The sequence below is a fragment of the Chelonia mydas genome, chromosome 25 (assembly GCF_015237465.2).
Source record: "Chelonia mydas isolate rCheMyd1 chromosome 25, rCheMyd1.pri.v2, whole genome shotgun sequence".
Lineage (NCBI taxonomy): Eukaryota > Metazoa > Chordata > Testudines > Cheloniidae > Chelonia > Chelonia mydas.
In genome coordinates, this window is record NC_057858.1 from 6,720,232 (window position 1) to 6,738,301 (window position 18,070).

An 18,070-nucleotide genomic window follows, 5' to 3' on the forward strand; every position below is an offset into this window, starting at 1 on the left:
AGGAAATTGAACTATTTGCCGTAATCCTTTAATGCAGCAAGCTCAGGATGCGCACGCCAGATAACACCACGGGCCTGCCTAGACTGACCAGTATCCTGGCTCTGGTAATGGCCAATCCCAGAGATCTGAGAGGAAGGCCAGAAAGCCCCAAAATGCATCTGGCCCTTTGCGAATTGCTGTGCATGGAAGAACAATCCCTTCCTGACCTTTGTCAGGACCAGCTGACCATGCCCTGAAGCATGAGGCTCGATTAGCCCCTTGCTTCGCTTGCACAATTATAAATGCTATGAATAGTCATACAACTGTCCAGTTAATAATAGCATAACAGGAAAACAGCATGATTAATCTGAACTAGGATCCCATCTTCACTGGGTTTCTTTCATAACTTCTTACTAGGAAGAAGGAGTGTATGGGGGAGTGAGGCAGAGGAAGGAACTCAAATGAGGAACTAGAGAAAGAGGGAAGAACAGGCTGAGTTCTCTGAAGGGTCTCTCAAAATCCTGCCTACACCGAGTCCTTCCTGCTAAGAATCCCGGCTAACTAGCCGCAATCCTGCGACAGTTCCGTCTAGCAAGAGTTTTGTGCCCCGGGGACCCGGAGGGAGGTGGAGTTGGGTTTATATGGAATAACGGCTTTTTTTTTCCGTCACGCTTCCCATTGCACGACTCAGCTTCACGGCTAGTATTACGGCCCCACAGCAGGTCCTGAGGCTAGTAAGTGATGTGGCTCGGGTCACCGGGGAGGCACAGTTTGGTGGCCTCCATCTGTCTCCACCTAGGGACTGTATCATTTCCCCCTCTTCCCCCACCCCCAACCTCATGTGGCTCAGGACAGGAGGGGGCCACGCTCATCCCCACTGATGTCAGTACAGTTACAGCAGGGCTGAACTTGGCCCATGAAGTCACATACTGTGGCCTACGACTAACCCCAGTGTTCCCTTGGGATCTTGCTATCCTAGTCTATTCTAGATAGGTTCTTACACCGTGCTCATCACCTGAGCACCTTCCAGTCGTGTATTAAGCAATTAAACAGGGTTCAAAAAAGAACTAGATACATTCCTGGAGGATAGGTCCATCAACGGCTATTAGCCAGGATGGGCAGGGATGGTGTCCCTAGCCTGTTTGCCAGAAGCTGGGAATGGCCAACAGGGGATGGATCACTTGATGATTGGGGCACCTGGCATTGGCCACTGTCAGAAGACAGGACACTGGGCTAGATGGACCATTGGTCTGACCCAGAATGGCGGTTCTTATGTTCTTTTGACCAGCTTCTACCACATGTTGGTCGTCCTCTCCCCAAGACGCATGTGCAGCGGAGTGTTTTGTTGTTTATAAATCTACACAGTGACAAGTGGTTACTTTGGAGAAGGCAAGGGCAAAGAAAGGCGCCTTGCATTTGGAACAGGAGGTGGGGAAGTTTGCGATGGGCCTCGGTTTCTCGGGGAGTTCATTCCACTGTCTCAAGAAAGTTCTGTCTGCTGCACGAATCAGTTGTACCCTTATTGTCGAGCGTTTCATTGGGCTGGAGGGGTGCATTGTACCCCCATTGTCAACTACAAGTCCTCATCCTGCAGCTTTAGGCGCTTTCCGATTGCCGGGGCCCAAGCCGTGACGTGCTTTGAAGATAAGCATTGAGACCTTGATTAAGAATTCTGCGGGGAGCTGATGCAGAGAGCAGAGGACAGGTGTGATGAGCTGCCAGGAGCCTGTGTTGCTGCATCCTTCTACACCAGCTGGAGTTTCCTCAATACCGAAGGCTTCATGTCCCTGGCTGCGTCCAGCCGAGACGCGTCTGCTGGCCCACGAGGCAGGTGACACAGTGGAGAAGGTACAGGAATGACAAGGATGGGAAATGGGCTGATCCGCACAAGTGGATGTGACCTCATCAGAGAATGCCTGAAACCAGCTGCTCTGGCGAGGTCCGGCTGCACAAGAGTGGTACGTGTGAGAGAGGAGGGGACAAAGAGAGCAGGTGTTTGGGACACACCGGCTCTGATTTCCTGTGGGAATCAGGCTGGATCCTTGGGCCAGAGTTATATTAGTATGTGGCACAGTCTGAAACCAGGAGTCCAAAATCAGCTCTGTGGCTCCAGGAGAGAGAGGAAAACAAAGCAAAAGAGGAAGAGAAGAAAAAGGGGAAGCGGAAGAAACAACTGGCTGACGGGAGAAGTGAAAGCTGGTGCTGATGCACGTCAAGTGAAAAAAGGAAATTCCGGAGCAGCAGCAGCCACATGCAGAAGATTCACTGAGCTAGGAACTGCCGGATGGGCAGGGCCTGATGAGCGACTCCTGCTTTGAGTGAAACGTAGTGAAATTCGCTAGAGCAATGAATTGGGCTGGAACGAAGAGACCGGCGAGGAGTGACCAAAGCGGGGGTCAGCCTTGAAACAAATAAATGGTTGTACTCTCTACGGCTCCACCCCCATACCAGACTCCCCCCACATGCCAAGCACAACCACTTTGTGATACCAAAACAAGATGCTACTCACAGTGGATTGGGCAGCCCATCACACCATAATAACCTGAGTTCTTTCTTGTCTGCTTTGACCGGGTTCTAAGAGATGAACAAAGTTGATATTTAAATTGTCATTATTAAGTTTCAGAGTTAACACCCTATTAAGATAACCTCTCTCCGAGCTGTTGTTTCAGGCTGCCTGCAGACTCAGGTAGGCATCATTGCATTAGTTTACACTCAGATCACCCTCTGGAAGGTTTTCTTTGCTGCCTTAAGTATTAGATACTTTTTTTAAAAATGAAAGTTTAGCACAAAATGGCAGCCACCAAGGGAAAGTAACTTGGCACAACCCAGTTCATTCTGATCCCCTTTGCATAGCCTGGAAAGTCCTAAATCCCAGGCCGCAGCTTCCCTCCCAACCAGCTGCCACGGGAGTACAAAGATAAATAGACAACCTCAGGAGACTTCCTCCATGATACACTGAAAAATGGAAATAAGCAATTCCTACTCATCTCTCACAGAGAGGAAATGATTCTGTGGCACCAGTGGGAGTTAGAGGGCTCAAAACCTTTGTGAATCTGGGCCCAAGTGTCACAGGGAGACTGGTTCCTTTAAGAGGGAACAGGTCCAGTTCACCTGCGACTCGTTGGCTGCCTCCCATAGGGGCCTGATAGAGGGCACCTGGCTGCTATAAAGAGCCATGCAGCCGTTCAGGGAAAATCATAAAACTATTGAACGGTTGGGCTGGACGGAATCTCGGGAGGTCGTCTAGTCCAGCCCCCTGCACTGAGACAGGGCCAAGCCAACCTAAACCATCCCTGACGGGGGGTTTGTACAACCTGTTCTTAAAAACCTCTGATGACGGGGATTCCACAACCTCCCTGGGGTGCCTGGTCCAGAGCTTAACTCCCCTAAAGTTAGAAAGTTTCTCCTATCGTCTAACCTAACTCACCCCCTTGCTGCAGATGGAGCCCATTGCTTTTGGTCCTACCTTCCATGGCCGTGGAGAACAATTGATTGCTGTCCTCTTTCGCCCTTAACATATTTGAAGACTGTTATCAGGTCCCCTTCTCGGTCTTCTTTTCTCAGGATTCAACACACCCAGTTTTCGTTCACCTCTCCTCATAGGCCAGGTTTCCTAAAACAGGACAGAGGGTGGGCAAAACTGGGCATTTGTCCCATTTGCTCTTGCCAGCTGATCACCAGTTGGCAAAAGCAAACTGAACAAATACACAGTTTCGCCAAAACCGTGGGCTGCGACCCCTAGCGGGGTATGGAGGAACATGGGGGGGCAAGCGGCAATGCCAGCCCTGCACAGGAGGGAAGGCTTGGGGTGGCCGCAGGCGGGCAGCGCGGGGGCTTGGATCACCTCACACGCAGAGGAGGAGAGGGTGGCCTCGGAGTGGCCCAGCGTGGGCAGGAAGCTGGGGGGGCTTGGGTCAGCCCTGCGCGCCGGGGGCAGGGGGAGGAGGACCTCGGGCGAGCCCCATGCGGGCGGGAGGCAGGGAGGGCTCAGGACAGCCTGCGTGGGTCGGGGGGTGCTTCGGGCCAGCCCTGTGGGAAAATATGGTCACCCTAATGCGGGGGTGGGTCCTTGAAGAGAGTGGCAGGGACCTGGGCGAGCAGGAGTTGGAAGCTTCTGGGAGAGAATAGGAGCTGGTGTGACAGACCTGGGGAACCCCACTAGGTAGACGAGTTCTGCGGGGGGCCCTGGGTAAAGGGGAAGAACCGGCTAGCACGAGGGTGACCCCGCAGGGGGGTCTGCCGGCGGAGGGGCCAGGGGCGTGGAACTCTGTGGGAAGCCTGCTCAGAGGAGCCCTGAGGCGAGGGTTGTAGGGGAACAGTCACAAGAAGTGTGGTAAAAGGCCAGTGGTGCGGAAGCCCTGGAACAGGAGCGTGGGAAACTGTGAGCCGGGGTTTGTTCACTCTTGGGCCGTGAGAATGGGGCCTGGAAGAACGACGGAGGAACTGGGTGCAACACAGCTGGAGAAGGCTTTGGGGTTAGGGTGGCCAGAGAGCAAGGATGGGGGTGGCGAGAGGGTAACAGGCACCTGTATAAGACAGAGCCCCCAATATCAGGGCTCTCCCTATAAAGCCCCTGTTTGGGGTTGATGAATTGTCTTACTCTGAGAGAGCGGCTGAAGCTTGCAGTTATACACTATGCCCAGGAGTGGGCATTTCCCTGGACTTGAAGGAGGACATATTTCCTTTCCCAAATAGGTGAGATGGCTGGTGACTGGATAACTCAGTCGGCCCCAGTGACCAGGGGAAACGGAGGCAGGACCCCTCCTTTGCGCTGTGGCTGGCTGCCTGGGGTGCCCTGGTGAGGGGTGAGGTCTGCTACACCATGTTTGAATCCAGAGGTAACTGGTGGAGACAGACCGATATGGGATATGGGAGAGCACAGGGCACTGGCGCTATACAGAGAAGCATTCTCGTTTGTGAGCTTAGTTTTCCATAGCGTAGTGGGGTGAGATTTGTATGCAGCTCCTCCGGCTTGCAGCCCAGCAGGATGGAAGTGGGCTAAAGTCAAGGCTGCCGCCTGGCCAGGTTTTCCCAGGATTTTCCGGTTTTTGAGGTATTGTCCCAGGAAATCGGTCAGGGCGCTCAGTACACGCTGCCTGCTGTCCAGTTCGATGGGCTCGGGCTCATCCCACTGTCCTCAGAAGTGGCAACACCAGCTAAAGTGTACACTGCAGTTGCTTCCTCCTGACTTTGGACTGCTCTGGGGGCCAAAACGAGGCGGCCTGGGGGCCAAAACGAGGCGGCCTGGGGGCCAAAACCAGACGGCGGTAACATGGCAGTTCTCCTTGGCGTCATCTTTGTGAGGCTGGGCCTCTCCAGCTTGTGATTCACAGGAGGGGAAGGAGGCTCTGGTATCGGGACGGCCCGGGATTTCAGATTCTGCAGAACATGGCAAAGCCTGCACCCAAAGCAGGCCTCTGCTCTTTCCTTCTCCCCCCACACCCCCAACCCTCGTTCGTTTCCCCAGAGGAGCCTTTTGAGCTTTTTGGATGATGATGAGCAGCAGGCCCCAAAAGCGACGTGTCCAACAAGTGCTGCTCGCGTGATACGGCCTAGTGCCAAACGTCAGGCCAATCTCTGCGATACCATGCAGGCGGGGTGGGGGCGGGGGTGGAGGAGTGGGTGCGGGGGTAACAGTACTTGATTTAAATCAAGGGGCAAATTCTCTGCTCTTGCAAATTGGCGCCGCTCCCTTGGCTTTGCTGTAACTGTGCTCTGTTTTACTAGCAGAGACTTTCGCTTTTAATATCTTGGAAATGAGTTAGAACCATAAATAATAGGGACACTTTGCTCTTATGTAACTCCTGGGATCTGAAAGCACCTTATAAAGGGGCCTGAGCATTATTATTCACATGTTACTGATGGGGAAACTGAGGTACAGAGGTCACATGGTGAGTCAGTGGCTGAGAAAGGGTCAGACACACATACACACACCCCGGTCCTGACTCACAGACCCGAGTCCTAGCCATTGGACCACACTGCTTTCTCAAAAGCATTTCCTTTGCATTGCTGTATGCAGTAATTCTCCCTCATCTCTCCACAGGGCAGCAAGGAGCTTTTTCACTGGCAGAGCCACAATGTCAAGCAGAGCGGAGTGGATGACATGGTCCTTCTCTCCAAAATCTCCGAGGACGCTATTGTGGAAAATCTTAAAAAGCGCTTCATGGATGATTACATCTTCGTATCCTTTCCAGGGGCCATGCTGGGGGCACTGGGGCATCTCATAGAAACCAAAACAGGCCATGCTTGGGGTAGCAAGGCTGCACCTAAGTGCCTTTCAGTGGAATAATTCTGGGGTCTGTTCTGGCAATTCTAGGTCTCCCCTTTTCGGGTGGATCTAGCGGTAGCCCTGTAAAGGGGGGCTAGCCCAGGCTCTTGTATCAGCAATGTCCTTCCAGGGTTGGAGATACAGGGGGGAAATAGTTCCCAATTGTCCTGTTGTTGTAGGAGGCGTAGGGATATCTCCTGTGAGTCTCTGAACAATACTCAGCAGTGGATGCAGGCACTCTCAACTGCAGCCATAAAACCAGATGCCTATCTCAATCTGTGTATGGAAGCTCCTGCTTTTCGCATAGGAAGGCACGAGAAGCAATGACACCTGGTGTTTCTGCAAGGCTGAATGGACCAGTGCGCACTCCCCCTGGGCCCCCAAGGGCAGAATTTTCCGGCACTCAAAATCAGGGCCGGAATTTCAAACGAAGTCCGCTCCCATTTACCACCAAACCAAGCGCCTGGATTTTCAAAAGAGCTTTGCCCATGGGTGTGCTGAGCTCACTTGAAAATGTGCCAGGGAGTGTCTCAGTGGGTGTTGCTGGGTGCGAAGCGCTTCTGAAATTCCAGCCCTGAGGTCTTTGGATACTTTGGCCTTCGGTGTTAGAAATCGGGCCAGGTGCCCTTGGAAAGCTCACTTCCCCCAACTCTGCAGGACGGGCTCAGTCGGACCCGTGGCCTGCATGTCGTGATGATCTGGCCATTTGAATCTTTGGTGAAATATTTTGGCCAAAAACCAAAATATTCTAATTGAAATGGGGGCAGCAGTGCCTCATGGGAGTTATAGTTCTGGTTAGTTATGCTCCCATTCTCCTCTTTGGATCAGTTGGGCTTTCGGGCCAGACTACATCTCCCATGATGCATCACAGCCAGGGTTTCCTATGATGCTCTCTTCCCCTCACTAATAAGGTAGAAAGCAGTGCATCATGGGAGATGTAATCCAGCCAAAAAGCCTGGCTGGCCATAAGGGGAGTATAAGGAACCTGAATATATCTCCCATGGTGCACCACTTTCTACCCTGCTGGTGAAGGGAGCTGGTGATTAGGAGTCCCTGGCTGCGATGCATCATGGAAGATGTAGTCTGGCCAGAAAGCCAGGCCCACAGAGAAGAATGGGAGTGTACGCCACCTGAACTGCACCCTTCCCAGGAGACATTTTTAATTGAAATGTTTTGGTTTTTTACGAAATTTCTAAATTTTCTGCAGAAACTGAACACTTTTCACACACAAAAATTCTTTGGTTGAAAACCCAATTTTCCGTCAAAAAACAGTTCCAACCGGTCCTAGCGAGAGCATGCGGAACAATCTCTTCTATTTGTGGCCAGCCCACTGCAGCCTCGGTATAAATTCCCCAGTGCAGGGGGCTGGCTGGAAGACACAGGGTACCAGGGTGTGGGATAATGAGGCCAAGTATAACTAAGCTGACTGGAGCTGGGAGCCGATCTGCCGGAGTCCATCTGCGTGATAAAAGGATGAGTATTTACACCGCAGCACCAGGGCATGTTTCATGGGAAAACACATCGGCACTTCAGTTAAGCCTCTGCCTTTTTGTAGCTGGCTTGAACCCCCCTGCGTTTGGCATGGACAGTACCGGGAGCCTCAAAAGAAAGCAAGACTGAGTGATGGGAGAATCCAGAACCTGCACCAAGTGGAAAGCCGGCAATCAGAGCTGCATCGCCGTAAAAGAGTTGAATGTATTCCTGATGGGAGCCAACGGTCAGCTCCCATGAGCTCCAGCCTTCAGACAGACAGCAGGAGCACACCTACTGCAACAGAGCCCGGGAGAGAGGCATCCTCTGAAACACCTGGGGCACAGACCATTGCGGTACCTGGCATTGCCCCCCAATATGAATGGACAGCCAGTGCAGAGTATGGTGCATAATGGAACATGCTCCTGCCGTCCTGCCCCGCACAGAAACCGGTTTACCTATCGTTGATGCTACTTATTGCCTTGGTGCCTCTCAGTCTGCTCAGATACAGAAACCACACTGGTCAGTTTCACTTCCTGGCTCTCATCCATTGGACAGCACTTTGGGGTTTTGGTTCCCAGCACTGCAGCAGGACAAGATATAAAACAACCCCAATCATGAAATAATGTTTCCATTTAATACCGGTTTACAGTCAGGCAAGTATCATCACTCTGTGGGCCAGGTGCTGTGTTGCCCTGTGACTTGTGCCAGTGTTTAGACTGTGCAAAGTGGTGCCACATCTTCCCAGAGCTGAACGGTTGTGTTTTGCACTCCCACTGCATGGGTGTAAATGAGTGCACGAGAGGCAGGATGATGGAGAATCGGGCCCTTTCTGTATTTAGTGGCTTTATCTTTACAAAATCTAAATGTTGGGCCTCCAATGCACCATGACCGCTGCTGAAGGAATTCATTTCAGTTCCGCATCCCCTTATCTCAGGGCAGACTGGCTCAAGTGGCGAGATCCGCACCCTCGCTGGGTCTGGACATCGGGGCCCTATTCCTTGCCTCCTTGCACTACCTGGCAAATTTTGCAGTCGGTCCCTACATTCAGGAGACTGTTCTGCTTCCTTTATCTCTGTGACAGGCAAGGTGCCCTGAGCTGGGAGCCAGGAGACCACGAGAGCCAGGCTCATCTCTTTCACCCTCTGCTGGTTCTGTGCAACCTTTACAATTGAGCGAGGCTTCGTACCGCTCCCTATGAGACAGGCAAGTGCCATTCCCTTCATTTTACAGATAAAGTAACCTCGGACAGAGCTGAGAACAGAATCCAGTTCTCTGGTATAGCACACCCAAGTCTCAGCCACACTGTGTTTCAGAAAGAATCTGCCCAATCTATGTGCTTGGCTATTCTCTGTGCACCCACCAAGGCCACACTCCTCTCCCAGAGCCACGGACAGAACCCAGGAAGCATGAGCCCTGCTGGTTTTTTCTGCTGTCTAGCAAATAGCTCTGCAACCCAGGATAGCTAATAGTTTCCTCAAAAAACCCCCAAAAAGCAGCAACCTCAGCTAGCCCCCATGAGCTAAGCTGCGCAGTCCCTCTCAACTCCTGCCCCTGGGCCTTTGTGCGCCACACCAGAACTGCTGCCAGACAGGTCCTGGGACAGAATTTTCCTTGAGGGCTTAAAGGGAGGTAGCATGGTTGTTATTTCTTTCCATGTGGTGTCCTCCTACCTTGCACCCCCAGCCTAAGGGCTCAGGCTCTGGGGCCAGCACTGGAACCCTTCCCAGATCCCAGTGCCAAGACCATTAGCCCCCAGCCCAAAGTTTCTGTGCTCTGTGGCACAGGCAGACAGCCCTCGCTGGCCCGGTTCCTGCCCCTGGCCCCCTGACACAGCTGTGTTTCCTATCAGCCCCTCACCTTGGCGGTGTGGCTGTGCTCCCCCATAGCACTGTGATCCAGTGGCTGACTTTGTGGTTTATGCTAAGGCCTCTCGAGTGGCCCATAGCTGCTTCTCTGGCGTCAGCCGTTCTAAAGAACAACGCTTTCCACTGCTCCAGTCGAAGGCTATTTCCAAAATGGGGGCCTCTGCAGAATCCTGGGACTGCCCCAGTGCACACAGCATGCTCGGCGGCTCTGGGGCTCTCGCTGATTTCACGTGTCCCTGTCAGTGGATGCCAGCAAAGAGAGCAAATCCAGCTGAGCAGGCTCAAGGAGTGGCCCCGGGCTTCTCTGGCGCGATCCGGGAGCGCTCTGTGGCAATGTTGTGTCGGGGAGGGGAAGCACTTCCTGGATTTGAGGAATAGGCTAATGGACTCCAAAAGTCACTTCAGCTGTTCCTCTTCATCTGGCATGTACGGGCGGCAGCTGGCTCTTCAGGGCGGAGAGGGGTGGGGTGTGAAACTGGAGAAGATGGCGTGGAGGATTTCGCAAGGTTATGGGCAACCTGACTGCAGCTGTGCTGATGGGTCTCAGTCCCTGCCCTTGCGCACCCCTTGCTTTTTGAGTCCTGAGCCCTCTATGCAGCTCGGCCAATGCAATTTTAGCAAGCTTCCCTTGCAACACCCCCTGCCTTTCCAGTCCTGGCCTGCCCCACATCTCTGCCCATGCACTCCAGCCTTGTCCTTTGGCACCTGTTAGACTATACCAGGGTTCAAAAAAGAACTAGATAAGTTCACGGAGGATAGGTCCATCAATGGCAGTTAGCCAGGATGGGCAGGGATGGTGGCCCTAGCCTTTGTTTCCAGGAGCTGGGAATGGGCAACAGGAAATGGATCACTTGATGATTCCCTGTTCTGTTCATTCCCTCTGGGGGCACCTGGCATTGGCCACTGTTGGAAGACAGGAGACTGGGCTAGACGACCAGCATGGCCGTTCGTATATTCTTCTTCACACAATGCACAGTCAACTTGTGGAACTCTTTGCCAGAGGAAGTTGTGAAGGCCGAGACCCCCTGCTGTCCCAGCCCTGATGTCCCACTGCACCTCACGCTGCCCTGCCTCGCCTCCATCCCTAGCCCAGCTGGTGTCTGAGGACCATACGCAGCCAGATGCTCGCTGGCAGCCCAGCTGTTGCCCAGGATTCTAGTTCTGTCGCTGCGATATTGCTTAGCCTCCTGCATTGGGATCTCAGTCTCATGCACTTCCCTGGCGCTCGTCCACATGGGGCACTGCACCAGGGAAGGGCGAAGGTTTCTGTGGAGGGCTGAGTTGCCGCAAGCGCCCCTCCTGCTGGAGTCTCTGACGGCCGCCTGGCCGGGGATGTTGATCCTGCCTATATCAGGGCGGTGGCGTTAAGGAGCTCGCTGCGAGGCCAGTCGGAGGAGACAGTCAGCACAACCCTGCAGGGTCGCTCTTTGCTTGGCTGGTTCCTTGCTCACCAGTCTGAGAACATAAACTCCCCCTGAGCTTCTATTTGATTATCATGGGGTTTGACCCACAGAAGCATGAGACTGAGCCTGGCCCTGTGCCCAGACAAGGGCCTGCACCGTCCCAATGGCCATCCAGAGCACGCCTTTTGCTTCCACGTCCCATCCCTACTAGGAGGCGGCCAGCTGGCAGCAGGGAAATCTTTCTAGGTCTGGCCGAGCACTGAATTCCCTGGCTATCAGGCTGGGAACAATGTTCCCCCGCAGGGGAGCTGGGAGCAGTGAGCTACAGCAGGTCTCAGGGAAGAGGAGCACATCAGAGACAGAGTTCACTGCACTCAAGTGGGCTGCGGTTTCCACCGAAGGCAAGGCTGTGTCCTTACAAGGCTGTGCTCTGCGACAGCTCAGAGCGGGCGCTCCTCCTGCCTGTGACAACAGCCCGGAAAGGCTGGAGCTGCTCATTTGTTTGGTCTGTTTGGTTTTTTTTAGAAAAGAAGAAAACCCCAGAAACCTACTTCTTCCGTTTTTTGGGGTTGTTTTTTTTTTTTTCCTGCTGCTCTGTAAGGGCCCAGTGTCCAGCCATGAGTCAGTCCAGAGCACTTCTGCATTCCCCAGGAAACACCAGCCCCTCCTCCTCCTCTTACATCACCCTTTCCCATTCTGTAAGAGACACGCTATTCCCCACTGTCACTCCCTCTCCTGGGGGACAAGCCACACCCGGCCTCTTGAACCAAGTGGGCATGAGGGGGACAGGTCCTGCTTTAAACGTCTGCTGCAGGGAGTGAGGCTTCTCCTAGCTCTGTATGACCCCACACGCTGTCCCGCCGTAACACCCACCCTCCTCTCCCGGAGCCCGCCATTGCAACGGTCCCCCCTGCTCTCCCCAGCCCTGCTGTTCCCATAGCCCCTCCCGCTCTCCACCTCGTATCTCTCCACCTTTGGGGTCTCCTGTGCATGTGCCTTCATCTTTGGTCCACCTTGGGTAGATACCATGGGGCAGGTCTATAGGAGGGAGGCAGCCCAAGTACATGCAGAAGGTGCAGCTGTAGGAGTCAGGACACGGGGGTTCTATTCCCCAGCCCCACCCCGGCTCACTAAGCAAGCCGTGAGGTGTCTCCGTGCCTCAGTTTCCCCATCTGTAGCAGGGCGGTAATTGTACCCCCTTTATAAAGGGCTTTGAGACCTATGAAGTGCTGAGTGTCGGTCACAACAACTGGGCGAAGTGCACACAGGGTGTCGTAAATGTCATTCGTTAGACCCAGATCTTCAGCCAGCGTGAATCCGCGTATCTCTACCGACTTCAGCGCTTTTTATAGGGGTTTTGTGCAGACAGGTTTGCTGTACGTGGGGCTGACGAGGAAGGAAGGAACTCGGGCGACCAGATGGGCTGCAGAACACAGAGCTGTCATCGCCGACAGGGGCAAGCGTCGCCGAGGTGGCCGGAAGTAGTGGTAACGTGTGATGAGCAGCAGAGTGCTCCATCCCGATTGTGCTGCACACGAACCCTCCCCTGAGGACCCTGGCCAAGCCACAGTGACTGGGGACCCCGGAGGATGCTACCGGCAAGAGTGCTGTGGCCAGTTAACCTCCAGGCTGGAACGACGATGCTCTGCTCCTTGCGCAGAGCCGGGCCTCCTGCCCCCTTCATGTGGCACGGCTGTTCCGCCACATTAAAGCAGTGCTGGGGGCCGCCCTTCCAAAACAGGCTGCGATTTTCACCGCTTGTTTCGCTTGCGACATACTCGCTGGGGAGGCCACAACTCAGAGGTGGTGGGTGCCTACAAACGGGGTCATCACCTGGATCTGATTGTGCAGGGCGGCCCCCTGTTTTCATGGGCCTGTCCTGGGCGCTCGTCCAGCCCGAGGCTGCAGAAAGCTTCTGTTGAGCTTGGGTAGGAGGCGAAAACTCTGCAAATGCATCATGAGGAGAGGTCTTGAGAAGAGAAGAGCCACCTTACACTGGACCAGACCCTTGGCCCGTCTTCGTCCAGTGCCCAACCTCCTGCTGCATAGGAGATGACCACTGGTCCGTCTAGTGCAGTGTCCTTTTTCCAATACAGGCTCAAACCCAAAGTCTACATCGGCCGGCCTTCTGCATATTCTGTGGTGGCAACGCAGCCTCGCCACGGGGTGATGTCATGTGAGCGGAGCCCGTTTCAAGACCGCCACAATAACGCTTTGTTATTCCGCAGGACAAGGCTTTGGAGGGAGACCACCCGCCAGGTGCTGCTGGGCAAGGGCGGGCTTCGGGAAACCTCCTGGCCACAAGGGGCAGAGTTTTCACTCGTGCTCCACATCGGCACCCACAGCTGGGGCCCGATTTCCAAAAACGCACCGCTCCCCCTTTGGCACCGGACCTAAGTGGGCAGATTTTCGAAAGAGCTCAGAAGTCCGGCGAAAACCCAGGCCCTTCTCGAGGTGCCTAAAAGGGAGCCGAACACCTGAAATGTGGCCCTTGGGTGGCACTGAATCCGATTTTCCTTCTGCCTTTTGAACTGGTCCCAAAGAACAAACTCCTCCAACGTTGCCCCTGGCGGAAATCCAGTGCCTCCTTCCTGCAGTCCCATGTCAGAAGTTGCCAGGAGGGACAGGGGCTGTGCCATTAGCCCTCTGTAGGGTGACCAGGTGTCCCGATTTTATAGGGACAGTCCCGATATTTGGGGCTTTGTGTTGTATAGGCCCCTATTACCCCCCCTCGATCCCGATTTTTTCACACTTGCTATCTGGTCACCCTAGCCCGCTGCAGCCCAGCTCTTCCCTTACCATGAGCAGGGAAGGCACACCATGTGTTTTACTTACTGCCAGGTGGTGCTGGAACTAGGGATGCTGGCTTGAAGTAGTAATAACAAACACCAACTACATGATTCCCATGGTTTCCCTCCTCAGCACCCTGGTATAAAAATTGTTCCAGCACCCCCGCTTGCTGCTACCCCTTAATTCTCCTGCTGATCAAGGTGCGGCATCATGGCCCCTTCCCCTGGGATGGCAATCTGTGTGACCAGTCCATGGCCCCGGGGTTAGAAGGAGCCAGAGAAGCCCAGAACTGTCCATCTGCCATCACTCTCCTTGGGCCTTAACTGCGCCATGGGGAGATTTTTTGCAGTGAGCCCCCCAGCAAGCTGCCAAGTTCCAGGGGTGTGGGAACAATGTGTACAGTGGGGGTGCTGAGAGCCATGGAACCAAACTGTAAACCCTGGATTTAATGGAAACCACTTCAAGCCCTGGGGTGCTGCAGCACCCCTAGTTCCAGCACCTCTGCCAAGTTCTGTTCCAGATCCCAAATCCCCCCACGTGGGGGTGGTGGAGCTGGTCTGGACCCATATCTTGTACCAAAGTCCTCACCATGCTCCTGAAGCTACCGCGGTCCTTTTGGGTCTTGTTGGCTTTGGATACCATGGCATGTCTGGTGTGCAGGGCTGGGTGGGAAGGGGGAAGGAGAAACACGAGGGAAGCTGATGGACCTTAACAAAGAGCTCAGACTTACATTGGCTCGGTTCTTATCTCAGTCAATCCCTTCAAGCAGATGCCTTACTTCACGGACCGGGAGGTTGAGCTCTACCAAGGAGCGGTGAGGAGGCCGGCTGGTCTTGGGGGCTAGAACTGTGGCGGGGCTGTTTGACATGACTCCTTGTTCGGGCTACTCTGTCTTGTACCTTTGGATAACGTGCAAGGCGTGGACACATTTCTAACAGATTGTATAAACGGGCCCCAGGCTAGGCTAGGGCCTCGGACTGGGAGTCAGGAGGCCTGGCTCTGGTCCCAGCTCACTCTGTGATCTGCTGGGTGACCGTGGGCAGCTCCCTGGGTGTCTTTCTCCTCTCCAGCTCTGGGGCCTATAGGGGTTACTGCAGTATATATTTCCAAACAAAACCTGTGTTCAGGTTGAAAATACATGTCAGCAACTTAGGGTAAAAAAATATTACTGAGCAGTTGAAGTTATTCCAAAAAACAGCTTTATAAGCCCAGGAACTTCAGAGTTAAGGTTACACTTAAAAGAAACCCAAAGGTATTAAGATATGGAAATTCACAGCTAAGGCCCCCAAAAAACCTTAATTCTGCCCTGAAGGGGGGGGAAAGATTTAAAACCTCTAATGTGTCTTTAAAAATCAGTTTAATCTAACCTGGAGTCGCAAGCATTACCATGCCACTGTCATACTCAGTGGTTCTCAACCTGCGACCCGCGGGCTGCTTGCGGCCCAATCAGGTACGCGCAACGGCAGCCCATCTGACGTCCTCAGGGCCATACGGGTAGTATATATTTTGTGTGGATGCAGCCCGCATAACACACACAGTGCTGCATACGAGGCCCACAATGGTCAATAGGTTGACAGCCACTGGTCATACTTGTATAGTTACCACATGGCATTGCTGTAGGGCAGAGTTAAGGTTGTTTGAGTGCCTCACTGGAGAAGGGAAGTGGAGGGAAAGCGCTGCTCACCGAGAGGGTTCTGGTTTGTGCGTTAGACTCTGCGTTGTAGTTAGTAACCACTGTTCTCGTCATCTGTTTGTTGGCCTCTAGGCTCAGTATGAAAATCCGCCCCACATCTACGCTCTGACCGACAACATGTACCGGAATATGCTGATCGATGGAGAGAACCAGTGCGTCATTATCAGGTAGCAAGAACGCCGACTCCCAAATAAGAGAGACTTGGGTGGAGGACGTGGGGGTCGATCTCCATTGCGGAGCAGGGTCAGGTCTGTTTCCCAAGGCCAGTACTGACCCAATACCCCACTGCGGCGCTATGGGGAGCGGTGCTGTCTTCGGGAGAAGAAGTAAACCAGAAGTGTGGGGCTAAAGTCCTGCCCCCTTGGGGTCGTTAGAGATTCCACGACACTTTTCATATGGTCAGGGTTGTTAGTGCTGGTGTCTTGGCTGAATTCCAGTCCCGCCTCCCTAAATTCCTCTTCCAGTTTTGACTGGGTACAGCATTCTTCACTTCCTCTCCTACGTTGCTATGCTCCGGGAAGCCGCGGGTAGGCTGCCTTGCAACGGCAGCTGCCCTGCAATGGCGGGGTGCAGCGAGCCCCGTGGATGTGTGTAATCTGCAAAGTGCTCGGGGATGGAAAGCCCCATCGCAGTGTGAGGTTGTTCGTCAGTGTTGTCATCAAAGGAACTGGCAGACGTCCTGGACTCTGCATTCCTAGCAGGGAGCACGTTGGTACGGTGTCCAACGAAACGCTGGGCTAGGAGAGGGTTCCACAAACCCACTAAGAATGAGCTTGCACCAGCCCTCTCTCTCAGGCATACTCAAAATCAGTCCTCCCTTTCCCTGGACCGCTCCATGTAATGAGTAGTCCTGTGTACTGCCGTCACCGGTCATCACCACTAGGCTTTTATATGTTATAGTTCCCATCCACTTTAAAGAGAACAAGCTTCTGGACCAGCCCAAGGGGAAAGTTAGAGCAGTATAAGCGAAGGTGTGAATTTAAACTGCTAGAGTTATACCTGTGTGTGTGGACACTGGTATAGCTATCGCGGTTTTAACTAGACTATATAGTGGCATAACTAGCTAACCTTTCCCATGTAGACAAGCCCTAATGTATTTCCTCTCTCACATGACCCACCGCGCTGCCACTTTGCATGCTTCATTATGAAGCAAGATCATGGCTCGCCGCCGTTGTGCCAGGAGCTGTACGTACACCTAGTAAAAGACAGTTCCTGCCCTCAAAGGCTTTCAGTCTAAGCGGACAAGTCAGCCAAAGGTTGAGAGGGGAAACTGAGGCACAACGAAGGGCCACGACTTGCACAAGGTCATCCCACAGGTCTGTGGCAGAGCCGGGAATAGAGCCCAGGTTTACTGAATCTGAGTGCCGCATTCAGTCCCCTGGACCACATTGCCAAAAGCGAATATGCCTGGCTGGGATGCAAGAGGACGGCAGCTCAGCACAGGAAATGACCTTGACGCAAGTCATGTGTCTGTTTGAATATTGCAAAGAAGCTGTCCGGATGTGGGGCAAGTCCAGAGACTTCCCTTCCAGGTACAAGGCACCAGGACTAGTAACAGTTCAGGCATCGGCCTCAGCCAGGAGCCAGAGTGTGCGGTGCTTGGAATCTCATCACCACCCTGCTGCAATGCCATCAAGCCAGGATTACATATCGCTGCACACCTCCGCTCCTCCTTCACTGCACTACCAGGCACAGGGACCAGGAAGAGCTATTTAACTCAAAACTGGACCAGCCTCCTGTACCCAGCAAGAGCTCCCCTTCCGCAGACACAGAGAGAATACAGAAGGGTCTCCGAGTTATAAAATTATTTATCATTTCTATTGCAATGCCCCAAGGGAGATCTGGGCGCTGCACAGAAAGAACAAGAGACCGTCCCTATCCCATAGTGTTTACCTAAATAGACAAAGGAGGGTCAGGAAAACAGGCCCAAAGAGAGAAGTTCAGTCATCAATGGACGGTTGTCACTGTCTGCACCCCGTTCTAGGGTAGGAATGAATATTCTGTCTTTGGACAAGGAGATACCTTGCCCATCTGCAGTGGCGGATTAGCCACTGGGCCAATGAGGTCCATGCCCAGGGGCCCCGGCCAACTGCGGGGGCCCGTAAAAATGGGCGCCCCGCACATGGATCCGCTCTGCCCGCCCGCCCAGCGCTCCTGCCTGGAAGTGGGGTCAGGGTGAGGGGGCTTGCCCTGCTCTGCCCGCCTGATGCTCCTGCCAGGGAGCAGGGGAAGCCCCCATACCCCGCCCCCTGGCAGGAGCATGAGAGGGACGGGGGGCACTGCAGGTGGAAGGGGTGGGGACGGGTCCCCCTTGCTGTGGCCCAGGGCCCCACAAAAGCATAATCTGCCTCTGAGACCCACAGCAGGCTTAGAGGTGATTGAAACCTCCAGCAGGACAGTGGTTCTGTCTGGAAATGTAGACACTGGGCAGGTTATTTCACTTCCCCCTGTTTTGTTTGAATGTTTCTGCAGTGGGGAAAGCGGGGCTGGAAAAACTGTGGCAGCCAAGTACATTATGGGCTACATTTCCAAAGTGTCCGGAGGTGGAGAGAAAGTGCAGGTACGGCTCCCTCTGCAGCCCGGGCTCTCTCTGACCCTC

At 53.8% G+C, this 18,070-nt stretch overlaps 1 protein-coding gene across 1 annotated transcript in view; it reads left to right on the forward strand.

The window, feature by feature from the left end:
- MYO1F (myosin IF) overlaps nucleotides 1-18,070 on the forward strand; it is a 46,223-nt gene that overhangs the window by 5,353 nt on the left and 22,800 nt on the right. The window contains exons 2-5 of the mRNA XM_037885775.2: nucleotides 6,023-6,160; nucleotides 14,503-14,592; nucleotides 15,544-15,638; nucleotides 17,944-18,031. Coding sequence (XP_037741703.1) covers nucleotides 6,023-6,160; nucleotides 14,503-14,592; nucleotides 15,544-15,638; nucleotides 17,944-18,031 — 411 coding nt within the window. The remainder of the gene's footprint in view (nucleotides 1-6,022; nucleotides 6,161-14,502; nucleotides 14,593-15,543; nucleotides 15,639-17,943; nucleotides 18,032-18,070) is intronic.